The sequence below is a fragment of the Terrapene carolina genome, unplaced genomic scaffold (genome assembly GCF_002925995.2).
Source record: "Terrapene carolina triunguis isolate 2854851 unplaced genomic scaffold, T_m_triunguis-2.0 Scaffold89, whole genome shotgun sequence".
NCBI classification, from domain to species: Eukaryota; Metazoa; Chordata; order Testudines; family Emydidae; genus Terrapene; species Terrapene triunguis.
Genome location: NW_020664440.1, coordinates 23,511,056 through 23,523,373, shown reverse-complemented (window position 1 = coordinate 23,523,373; position 12,318 = coordinate 23,511,056). Strand labels below are relative to the sequence as shown.

The 12,318-nt window shown below is 38.8% G+C and overlaps 1 protein-coding gene across 2 annotated transcripts in view; it reads right to left on the bottom strand.

The window, feature by feature from the left end:
* The window catches only part of DNAH12 (dynein axonemal heavy chain 12), a 168,935-nt gene that overhangs the window by 6,759 nt on the left and 149,858 nt on the right, over nucleotides 1–12,318 (bottom strand). For both annotated transcript variants that reach the window (XM_026650210.1, XM_026650209.1), the window contains 7 exons: nucleotides 11,808–11,958; nucleotides 11,174–11,427; nucleotides 9,785–9,925; nucleotides 4,881–5,018; nucleotides 3,313–3,546; nucleotides 1,503–1,691; nucleotides 153–256 (listed from right to left, as the gene is read on the bottom strand). In XM_026650210.1, coding sequence (XP_026505995.1) covers nucleotides 153–256; nucleotides 1,503–1,691; nucleotides 3,313–3,546; nucleotides 4,881–5,018; nucleotides 9,785–9,925; nucleotides 11,174–11,427; nucleotides 11,808–11,958 — 1,211 coding nt within the window. The remainder of the gene's footprint in view (nucleotides 1–152; nucleotides 257–1,502; nucleotides 1,692–3,312; nucleotides 3,547–4,880; nucleotides 5,019–9,784; nucleotides 9,926–11,173; nucleotides 11,428–11,807; nucleotides 11,959–12,318) is intronic.

The window sequence follows — 12,318 nt, the reverse complement described above, 5'->3', positions numbered from 1 at the left end:
GCAGGCGATGAGAATTGAAGCAAAAAAAAAAAAAAAAGGATCTTCAAAATAGAGTCTATAAAGAGACCACACTGAATGCATGGCAGAAAAGGGATCTGCTGTGAATGGGTTGATTGAAAGTACATTTGAATTAAATTAATTAATTCCCTTACTTGTTAAACCTCTCCATTTCTTGCACCAACACAGTGTTCATACTTTCCTCATATCTCACAGGATACTTATGTAGGGAAGCCTCAATGTCAAAATCATTTGGAAGCTGCAAATGTCAATATATTTGGACACATTTTGATAAGTGCACATTTTAATTTATAATGGCTTCAAAGAGATATTAAAAGCAAAGAGACCCAAAGCAAACACATAAGCTCCATGGTGAATGACTGACATTCAGTAAAACACCCTATTGAATATTGGTTGGTCAATAAAAATATCTTGAACATAATTGAAAATGTAAAAATAAATGTAAATGTTTTAACGATTGCGAAGTTGCTTGCAATATTGAATTGACTTTTCCCCCAGGTTATTTGCTCTGATTTCTCTCCCTTCTACTGTTAGCTGCTCGACACTTCCCCCCACTTTATATATGGCTGTGGACTCCCCACAGTCTGATAAGTGCTTCACTTTCACTTTGTGTTGGACAGCTTAATGCTCCCCTCTGAGTTTTTCCCAATGCAAAATGAAACTTAGGAATCAGAGATGTAGCACAGGGATAGGGAGAGAAAGAGAGAACCATACTACGAAGTCAATGTTTTATTTTTTAAAAATCACTATTCTATTCAGGTTATTATGCCATGCCCATCACCATGGTATCTGAGTACTTCCTAGCAAACAAGGAGATTTAGGTTAATTGGACAGGGTTAACTTTCTATTCCACTTCCGTCCCATGAGCATGAGATCTGTGAGAGTTTTTGTTTGTTTTCTGAGTAAATTAATGTGTATTTTTCTTAAGGAATAAATGATCTTATGTTTGGAATGGAACTTGGTAAGATTTGGTGTAGTTCTTATGGAGAGTGAGGAACATGGCACAGCATGGGGCTAGACCCCAAAAGAGCCCTATCTCCTGCATACACTAGCTTTGCCCTGGAGGTGCACAATTCCATTATTTCTGAGGAGTGGAGGTGTCAAAGGTGGTCATAGTCCTTGTGGAAAAGTCTTTTAGGTGTCCTGAGCCCAGGCCATTTAGTGCTTTGAAAATAAGAACCAAGAACTTAAACTTAATGCAATGTTCTAGGGGAGTCAGTGGAGAGAGTAGAGCTACAAGTTGCTCAGTAATGGTATTTGCTGCTGAAAAAGTGTGTTGTTGCAACTGCATTGTTGCAATCCCAAAAAGAGGTGAAAAAGGCATTCCTGTGGTCACAGGTTCCTTTGTGGCCCAATCATCTGTCCAGTTGCCCATTACCATTTTGCAAATGAAAATCTCAAGGAAGAACATTAAGCTGGCCAGGTAATGGTCGGAGTATTTGTTATTCTAATCAATTATTATGCTGTTTGTCTTTCTACATTACCTTAATGAGAATATCATCAGCAATTTCATACAGAGTGCTGTCCCCACCTCCTGAAGAGCCTCCCTGCATGCCTCCTCCTTGTGTTAGTATCAGAGATTCAAAGAGGACTTTTGTTTGCTGGAGATCCTTTGAAATATCCACATTTTCATGCAACCCAAACACCTCTGGCTGTTGACTAAATGGAAGATTCTATGGCAAAACATATTAAGTAAGCAATACATTTCATTAGATAAATCAGTTCATTAAGGGCCTGATCTTAAGCTTATTGATGGAAAGATTCCATTAGCTTCAGGGGACATTGGATTAGGCCTAGAACCATGACCTCACAAATAGTGAATCCCTTGACAATGGCTTTCTAGTCTTTATACCAGGCCCTATTATCTACCTGCTGATCTCCTCATTAAGTTGTACACACTCTGGAGTGCAACAAAGTCTAGGGCGTTTCAAATCACAAAGCACTTTAGATCACAACATACCTGCAAGGGAGCCAAGGAAAGGAAAGAGGATGGGCATCAAATGAAAAATGAAGCACACACAAAAACATTATTTTTAAATGTTGAGAGGCTCAGACCCAGGACCCTTGTCTGCTTCATGTATCATGTTTGTAACCTCTCAAGGCTTTACCACTAACTTTTGAATTTTTTGTTGATCTGTGAATCCTACATAAACTACCAAGAAAAAAAATTACAGCCCCATCCATGACCAATAGGATCTGGGTAAACTGTTTCCCTTTCTTATTTCTGGGTTATCCATCTTCTGCACAATTCATAATTCCAGAAACTTGGTGCTAGAAAGCCAACTCCTGGCCTCAATGCAAGACAGCAAGATTTGATGCAGAGTTCTAAGGAGTAGATCCTCTCAATGAAATTACCGCCCGATATTTCACCCAGATCACTTTGTGGTTTGATCCTGTCAGATTTCACAGTCTAAGGAGAGTCTGGTGAGGTCAGTGCTTAGAAAGGAGACGTCTCAGAAAACACCTAGCGCAGCAGGGAGTAACATTTGTGATTCAATATTATAGGATTCTTCTCCCTGGGACCGTACTGAAGCAATGCATGACTTAGAGCTCAATAAATATCTTAAGGCACTTTCTGCAAAAGCAGGAGTGCTATCCCCAATGTTACATAAGAACATAAGGAACATAAGAATGGCCATACCGGGTCAGACCAAAGGTCCATCTAGCCCAGTATCCTGTCGACCGACAGTGGCCAATGCCAGGTGCCCCAGAGGGAGTGGACCTAACAGGCAATGATCAAGTGATCTCTCTCCTGCCATCCATCTCCATCCTCTGACAAACAGAGGCTAGGGACACCATTCCTTACCCATCCTGGCTAATAGCCATTAATGGACTTAACCACCATGAATTTATATAAAATGTTCTGCCAAATTCCAACTAAAAGTAATTATATTTGATCTGCCTAAATTCCTTTGAGATTTCAATTAGATGTGGTATTCTTTACTTCCTATGCAAAATTAATGGTGGACTGCTCTACAGCTTCTGTGCTCTACCCCAGAAGTGGCTGTATTTCAGTGATGTGAGGTACCGAGAGAATTATTATTTTGTAATACAATTTAAGATCCTTGGAGCAAAGGCATTATAAAAGAGCTAAATATTATTGTTCTAGATGTTCCAGCATTTTAATATTAGAAAATGAATTTGTTACATTCACGCAGAAGTAATTTTTTAACATTAATGGAATATCAAATTAAAAATCACACATCACTGAAAATATTTTCTTTTTGCACTATTCACTAATGCAATTAGACCAAATATTACGTGAGCTTCCATTGTACAAAGAAACCAAGTTACCTTAATAAATTCAATGTAGTCCTCATAGGTGCCTTTTGGTGGTGCATAGTAGTTGCCACTGGGAGAAAAGGTGAACCGTGGGTTTTCAATTATATCTGGATTATAAAAATCATCCAGCATAGTCATTAGTAAACGTCTGTCCCAATCATCTGTCACTCGTCCTCCATAGTTACATTCACCCGTAAGGTAAGATATAGCTTCAAATGGAACATGATCATATTCATTTATGAACAACTGAAACAAAGAAAACAATGAATCTAAGACACTTCACCACCTTGAATCCCAATGAGGCTTGTAAATCAAATCCTATAGTTAATTAGAGAAACAGTGTGATCTGCCTTTTATTATTAAATAGGAAAGAAGCGGAGATGGGGCCACAAACCCAACATACCCCTCCATGGAGAGGCCCACAGAGCAAGAGTGGCACACAGTGTGGAGAGAAGAGTATGCTCTAACTCAGAGGTCGGCAACCTTTCAGAAGTGGTGTGCCGAGTGTTCATTTATTCACTCTAATTTAAGGTTTCGCAAGCCACTAATACATTTTAATGTTTTTAGAAGGTCTCTTTCTATAAATCTATAATAAATAACTAAACTATTGTTGTATGTAAAGTAAATAAGGTTTTAAAAATTTTTTAGAAGCTTCATTTAAAATTAAATTAAAATGCAGAGCCACCCTGACCGGTGGCCAGGACCAGGGCAGTGTGAATGCCACTGAAAATCAGCTCGTGTGCCGCCTTCGGCACGCACGCCATAGGTTGCCTACCCCTGCTCTAACTCATACAGAGCTGTAATAAATGTTCTTCCCCAGTGCAGCAGCAAATTCAAACTCTGAAGTCTTCACTCAGGTAAAATTCCCATCTGAGGTTAATGGGAGTTTTACCTGAGTAAGATCTGGGCAGAGACCTAAAGATTTGTCCAAGGATTAACAAATCATCCAATCATTCTTACAGTATTTAAAATTGTGTATCTTCTGTAGCCTGATTTTTCTAGCAAAGGCATGTTTCTTTCTTTTACCAAGTCTCCTTGGATGCTCAGAGTATCTTGCTTTTAACCTTCAAAACGTTTGTCTCTTTCAGTGACTCATCATTAGTTTTTTTCAGCAGCTCAAACTCAACATTTGTAATTCCCACCCTAAATTCTCTTGACTCTTGTCTAGATTGGTCAATTGCTAAAATATTCTCAGGAGTGCTAGAGAGCTAGTCAGACAGGACAGCCCTGGCCACTGGCTGTGTATCAAAATTTCCTTTGACTAAGAGCAGTGAGCAGCTTGATGGTATCTACTGGTTTGATAGTATCTACTCGATAGAGAGACTTCCTTTGAAATATAGTTTTAACTCTGTTATACTGAGTTCCAAATGGCTCTGTGAATTTTTTTTTAGAAAATTTATCTCAATCTAATCAAGAATTTCATATTTTTATAAATATAATATAGTCTGGGTTATTTATCTTTGTCTCAATAGCAACAGAAACCTGAACTAAAGTTGTGGAAACTTGTTTATGATTGTGTGTTTGAGCATTTAACACAGCCATTTCTGTACTGTGGAAGCAACAGTAAATAAAGACTTTACCTGCAGCTGTCTGATACTGATTCGCAAGTCTGATTCATTAAATCCATATGGGATATTCCAACCAAGAGGGCCAAACTTCTTTCTCTCCTGAACAAGAGCATGAAAAAAGCAAACTCCAAAGAGCAGTTTTTCCCACGTCTTTAAAAAAACAACAACAAAAAGTATTAATTGGCATGGCTGCATATGGTCTTTAATTTATGCAGATGGCTGAAACAACAAAAGCCGTTTGGAAAACATTTTATCAACATTTTAAATTCTTGGATAAAAGTATTAGACTATGATTAGCATGAGGGTTTTTAAAAAAAATGTTATTAGATAACTAAATAACAATATGGAGTTGACGGTTAACATGTTGAAGCCTATTTCTGCAATCCCTGACTTAGTAGGTATAATGTTTACACTGCTGAGTAGTAACATTGAAGCCACGGGACTACTTGGGGATGTGTGCACTACACTGAGTTAAGGATTTGCAGGACTGGACTATTATTTATTAACTAAGGAAATGAAGGTTACTTACCTGTAACAGGAGTTCTTAGAGATGGACTCTGCATACTCCCACTCTGACTGGTGCAGCATGAATGGTAGAATTGTACCTAGCAGTGTTTGTTGGAGTCTCACATGTCTCTCTTGCCTCTCTCCTCAATGAACATAGAATGTTCCTGGGCAAGGTTATAAAAGGGGCATAGCACTACAGCTGCCTCAGTTCCTTCCTCTGCAACCCCAGGTCTTTTGATAAGTAGGACTCAGAGGCAGAGGTGAAAGGTGGGCAGAGAGCATGAATATGCAGAGTCTATCTCAAAGAATTCTGGTTACAGGTAAATAAACTTCATTTCTTCCTTGAGTGTCCTCTGCATATTCCTATTCATGGGATAGACTAACAAGCAGTAACTCAGACCCAGGATGGTGGGAATATAGAGTCCTAATTAAAAAAAGACTGCAAAACTTCCTTGCCAAATTTTGCATCTGATCTAGATTCTAAGCCTAATGTCTGGTGCTTAGTAAGTGTGGACTGTACTCCATGTTACTGCTCAGCATATTTCTATTAAGGAATATGTCCAGAGAATGACATAGCAGCTGCTTTTCATCTAGTAGAATGAGCTCTAACTCCTTCAGGAAGAGGGAGACCCATCAGCTTCATCCTTAATACATAACCTAATCTATCTTGAAAGAGTATGTACAGTGACCGCTCTCCTTTTATTCCTTTTTTCATAAGAGATAAACGAATTGGGAGATTGCCTAAAATGGTTAGTTTTATCTAAGTAGAAAGCTAAAGCCTTTCTAACATCTAGTAGATGTTATCTAGCCTCCCCACCTTGAGTGAGGTTTGAGGGAAAAAACTGGTAACATTACAGATGGAGGTTTATTAAAATTCTAACAGAACTTTCAGTAAGAATCTTGAGTATGTACAGAGTATTATTTTATCTTTATTAAAGACAGTAAATAGTGGGTGTGCCATCAGCGCTTGTAATTCACTTATGCACCTTGCTGAAGTGATCGCTATCAAGATGACTGTCTTAATGTATAAATAGAGTATTGTACAGCTCCCCTGAGATTCAAACAGATGTTGCACTTAGTCTAAGCACTAAATCCCAAGATGATATAGGCTCTCTAACTGGTGGAAATAGATTATTAAGACCTTTCAAGAATCTTTTGACTACATCATAAATAAAAACCAATTTACTATGCCCAGAGACATGGTATGCTGAGATCGTTGAGAGATTAATTTTGACTGATGACAAAGAGAGATCCACTCTTTTAAGATATAATAAGTACTCCAATATATAAGTAATTAGAGCTGTAGATGGATCTACATCATACACGGAAACCAACAATAGAAAGTTCTTAACTGATAGCAGCATTCTGTCCTTCTACCAAAAGAACATTTGCTAACCTCCTTTGCTCCTCAGGGAGAGTATTCATGAATCACAACATTTTTCCTGACAAGATGACACTGATATCTTGCAATTACAGCTTAATGGTTCACTATTCTCATATCTGAAGTGGCTGAGGAAAACATGCAGTCTTTTCCCTTCCTTATCAGAGGGGATAAAATAAGCCTGAGCATGCTTTCATCTGTGCAGTGCAGCCTCTACTATCAATGAATTAGGAGAACGGAGATACGAAACACAACATTTCCCTCCTGGGAAAACAGGTAAAGGTCATTAGCCTTTTTTAACATAAGCTGAGCTATGAGGGTCATTCCAAATTGCTTAAAACTGGTTGAGATAATCCTTCCAATAAAGGATTTGTCTAGTTGCTGCTTCTAAAATGTGAAGATTTCTCAACAGGAATCAAGGGAATCTCTAATGTCCTTGGAAGAGCACCACATCATCTGAATGTGATGAAGTAGCAATCACCCCTACCCTTCTGTCTGGAGAAGTAAAGTTCAGAATCTGGATGGGACTCTTGGATCTCTAGCAATTCTTCTTCCTCAGATAAAATGTCTCCTACAACTGTAAACGATCTATCAGGACTCTGATGTACTATCAAATCCATATCCTTTGGGTCTGATGCTTGAATGTCCTCAGTATCGAGTTAGCAATTACTATATCTAGGAATATCTTGAAAAGGTACAGGAGAAGGCCAGTGAGACCACATAAACCAGTGGTGGGCAACCTGTGGCCCATCAGGGAAAGCCGCTGGTGGGCCGCCAGATCGTTTGTTTACATTTGTACGGCTGCCCGCAGCTCCCAGTGCCCACGGTTCGCCGTTCCCGGCCAATGGGAGCTGTGGGAAGCGGCGCGGACCTGGCCACCGCTTCCTGCAGCTCCCAGTGGCCAGGAATGGCAAACCACGGCCACTGGGAGCTGCAGGAGGCCATGCAAATGTAAACAAACAGTCTGGTGGCCCGCCAGCGGCTTGCCCTGATGGGCTGCAGGTTGCCCACCACTGACATAACCCAAAGTGAAGCCTGACAATCTGGCCAAAGCCCCATACTCTGATCTGGCTTAAAATCTCTCTGCCCTACAGATCTGGGAGAAATGACTGAGCTTGCTTAAATTGACTGAGCTTGATTTCAATTTCTTCTTTGGATCTGTTGTCTGCTCTCAAGCCATTTTCAGTCCTGAGGGAAGTGGAGATAATAACCTGCTAGGCTGAATAAAATATAATAGAGAAAAACCTTTTTCTGGAGACCCAGAAGGAGTCTTAAGTGGTGTATGTATGGGAGAAATCCTAACTTCTTCAATCTACCTTCTCTTCTCTGAAGGATATCTATCTATCCAGTAAAATCTTCAGTTCTTATTCAACTGACACATGGATTCATTACCGACTGAGAAGGAGACAGATCCGATTGATGAATCTGTGCTATAACCACCAACCATTGTGGTTCCGCACTGGAACCAGACTGCAAATTCTCAGTAGTCAGATCCTTATTTTAAACCTTCATAATAGGTTTTTTCATCTTCTCTCTCGAATCCGGCTCTTTCGGATCTGAAACAATCAGCTTCGAAGAGTATCTTCTGGTTTTAGACAGAGAATCATCACTTGGGGAAGGTTCTTTAAATAGCACTGGATCGGATGGACCTTTCTCACAGATTGGGTCTTGATAAAAAGAGGCCAACACCAACAAGGATGGAGTCTTTGTGCTCACTATTACAGCCTTGTCCTTTTCTTGTGGATTGCTCTAGAAACAGAGTTCGATCCCACAGTCTGTTGAGCAGTCTTGATCTTTGGGTGCTTCACACTTCTAGATTCCTTAGTGCACAGCACCAAAGACAAATATTTAACTTTCTTTCTTCCAGACTTGCTTGGAGCCAATGCTAGCTTCTAAGATTTGCTAGAGGCTTGCTCTCTCTTGGTTCCAGGCAATTTTGCTGATAGAGTTTCCTGGAGTAAGATAGTCTGAAGCCTGTTCTGTCTTTCCTTCTGGGCTCATGTCATGAAGGTTGAGCAAATCAAGTATTTTGAAGGTGAATGTCTTTCGACCAAATATGACAAACACCATGCATGTGTTTTGGCCACCAGAAACACAGCTAGGCATGAGACGTACCTCTTAAATCCTAGCTTTTTGGTCTTCAGCTTGTCATCTTTTTCCCCAGCACTGAAGAACTTATTTCTAAATTAAATCTAGCACTATACGAACACTGACAAACCAGTCTAATTATAACCAAATAATTAAAAAAATATATGGATCTGGTAGAATTCTGGAGGAGCTCTATCTCCGTTCAGCTGGTTGAAGTTGGAGGGAACTGAGGCCTCTGGAGTGCCACACCCTTTTTATATCTTTGCCCTGGAACATTCCCATGCCTCAGAATAGTACCATGGCTAGGTCTGACCTCCACCTCCCTCACTGCTACTTGTTTAGCAGGTGTGTCTCACTAATGGGCTAGAGGGACCCTGATGTTTGTTTTCTCAAGTTCTGCCTGGAAGGAACTTATTTCATTGTTTTCTTCAGTTTCCATTTACCTATTGCAGCTCTATAGGAAGAAAAGTCCTCTGTGCTAATAGTGCACACTGAGGACATATCTTATCACAAACCCATGTAAACTGCTGGAAGGAGTGGACTACGGGCTAAAATGAATGGTATGGTGAAGCATGCCTCATTCATGCCCCATTCTCACAAGGATAGGATTGGTTGGGGATTTCATTTCAGAACCATATTTTATGGGCAGAGCCCAGCGGAGTTGTTCTCTGTCTGGGGACCCATAATTGCCACTGTTGTAGGAATCAACCAAGTTGGGCTAATGTTATTGCAGTGTAACCAGTGTCTGCTTCCACACCAGTGTGGGGATTTCTATCTGACAAAATGTTCATTTAAGCTATAACCATGTGTGAAGTATTTTATTCACTCTCTGTGCAAACATTAGCTCATAACTTTAGGGAACGCTTTAGATTAGAACCTTCACTGGACATAACAATGAGTAAATAAATATGTCAAAAATGTCAAAGAATGAGCAACTTACCTGCTCCTTTCCAGGGCACCCAGAGAAGAAAGTGGGATCAGAAACTGGATCTGAGAGATAAGACTGAAGTAGATTTAACCGGAGACCTGTAGGTGATTCATTTGTCATCTTTACTCCATTCTGCAGAATGGTTACGGGAAACTAGACAAAATAAATAGCAACACTGCAACAGGAGAGTATGGTGATGGCAAAAAAAACCCCAATAAAGTGAGATATTTCTGTAAAAGTATAAATATATTTGTATTTTTTAAATAATTTCTTGATGTTCAAAGTCCTATAAATTAAATATACCTGGGCTAAATTCAGCCCTTGGATGCAGGTGTGCAACCTCTCATGGACAGCAATAAAAGTTATGTGAATGTGTATCCACAATCAAAATACAGTCACTTCTGTTCAGCAGATTTACATTCATGCCAAAAATGTTTAAAAGCCTGCTCTGTATTTTTATATTTTCTAATATCATTAAAAAAAATTGTCCTTTGTTGATGAAATTATGTATCCTCTCACATTACTGTTCCCTTTGTATGCTCCCTCTCTCATTTTTACACCTTTTATCATTGCTTCCTGCTACACCTGGAACAGTCTTTCTGATCTAATCCACCAAGAGCCTCTTCTCTCTTCCTTCAAATCCTCCTTAAGATCTGCTTTTTCCAAGAATATTTTCTACCTTCTCCTCCTTCCCAATAACTATGTGTTTGCGGGTACAAAGCCCTAGCTTGTAGGCTTCTCAGAGGAAAAAATGTGCCTTAAAATGTTTGCAGAGCACTAAGCAAATTTATGGTACAACATAATCAATTTAACAATTATAATTATTATTTATATATATATATATATATAAATAAAACCTTTTAATTATGTATTTTAAAATTCAAATTTGAAAATGTTGATATTTACACTATTAGATGAAAGCAAGGAGCTGTGCTTTCACTAAAAATAGTACATTTCTGCGATACAGAGTGTTTCATCAGGATTTGTTCCAAAAATAGTCAACAGCAAAAATCTGGACCTGGATATAGAGGAAAATTAAATAGACTTCAGGAACTTTCTTCTCTTAAAAACAACGAAGGTATTTGTGGATAATAAAACATATCTATAAGGCAGAAAACACCAAAACACCATTGTTTCGTCATGAGAAGAGCATGTCTACATTCTGTTCTAATATATATTTTGATATATTGTATTAATATGTATTTTGATCATATATGTATATTCACAACAATCCTTTAATTAGAGAGAGATTTTTTTTTAAATGTACACCCATTTTGTGTGTACAAGTTTGAAAATCCAAGCCAAAATTGCAGTGTGGTTATCCTATCATGGAATACAAAATAGTTTATTACAGAACACTATCATTAAATGTGTAATTAGTTCCACTGGGAATAAAAGCACCTTGGGTGATGGATAACTGGTAAGCCAAAGTCTGAAGAATGGATGGCAGGTGTCATTATTAAATTCTTCACAGATTTTCTCTAGCATCGGCATCCAGGAGACAGCAAGATGACAATTCTGTAAACAAACCCAGGTCCCTTCTTCCATTCCTTCTCTAATCATTTTTGTAGCTATAGGTCCTTGTCCCTGTCCCAGCGAGATGGCTTGAAACTTATTTCCAACCATGTTTTTGTCATTTGCAAATTTCAAGAGACCTTGGAGGAAACATGCAATCTTTTAGCATTTATTAGTTAAAAAGATTGCTTTATAGTTGATATAAAAAAAGAACGATACTACTATTTTGTTAAAATCTGAAAGTGCAAAACAATTATATATTATTTCAATAAGAATTTTGTCACAATGCATCAAACTGTTTTATTTTAAAATCATATCCCTTTTATTCTGCAAGACAAAATTCTACCAGTCCGATTTGGTAGCATTTTACACCTATTTGGCACAGGTGCAAATGAGTCTATAAGGTGCAAAGAGGAGGAGAATCAGGCTCTTAATCTGAAAAACTAGACATTTTGACAGGTCTTTATCTGTCACTGATTCAAAGATTTAGTAAGGAAAATATCCCATAGTGGATACTTACTAGACATGGGATCAGCTCCTGGAGACAGCACAAAGATTAGTGGGATTGTTGAATTTGAATCTAAGTAACTTTTTGTTAGATCAAATGGTGGCGGCTCTACAAACTTCTTTCCCAGTTTGTCAGTTACAAAGATTGTTATTGCTGGACTAATCTGTTTAAAAAAGCAAATATACTAGTAAGCACAAATATAACATAAAATCAGATTTGGTTGGAAACACCGTATCATCTTTCATATTCATGGTAACCTAAATCATTATACAAACAGTGAGTTGGATACTGATAATGTAGCAACTCAATAGCTATATCTCACAGTCAATGTATACAGTTCACATTCACTCTTGGGGACCAATCCATGGTTACCCAGCAGCCCCTTTGTGCCAGCTGTGCCAATATAAAGGGGTTCCAAACATCCACATGGGTCCACTGCAGACTACTCACAGTGTAAGCGGTGGGCAGGAGAGAGAGAAAGGGAAGGGCCAGCAATTCTACACTGCAGCAAGATGGCCCATTG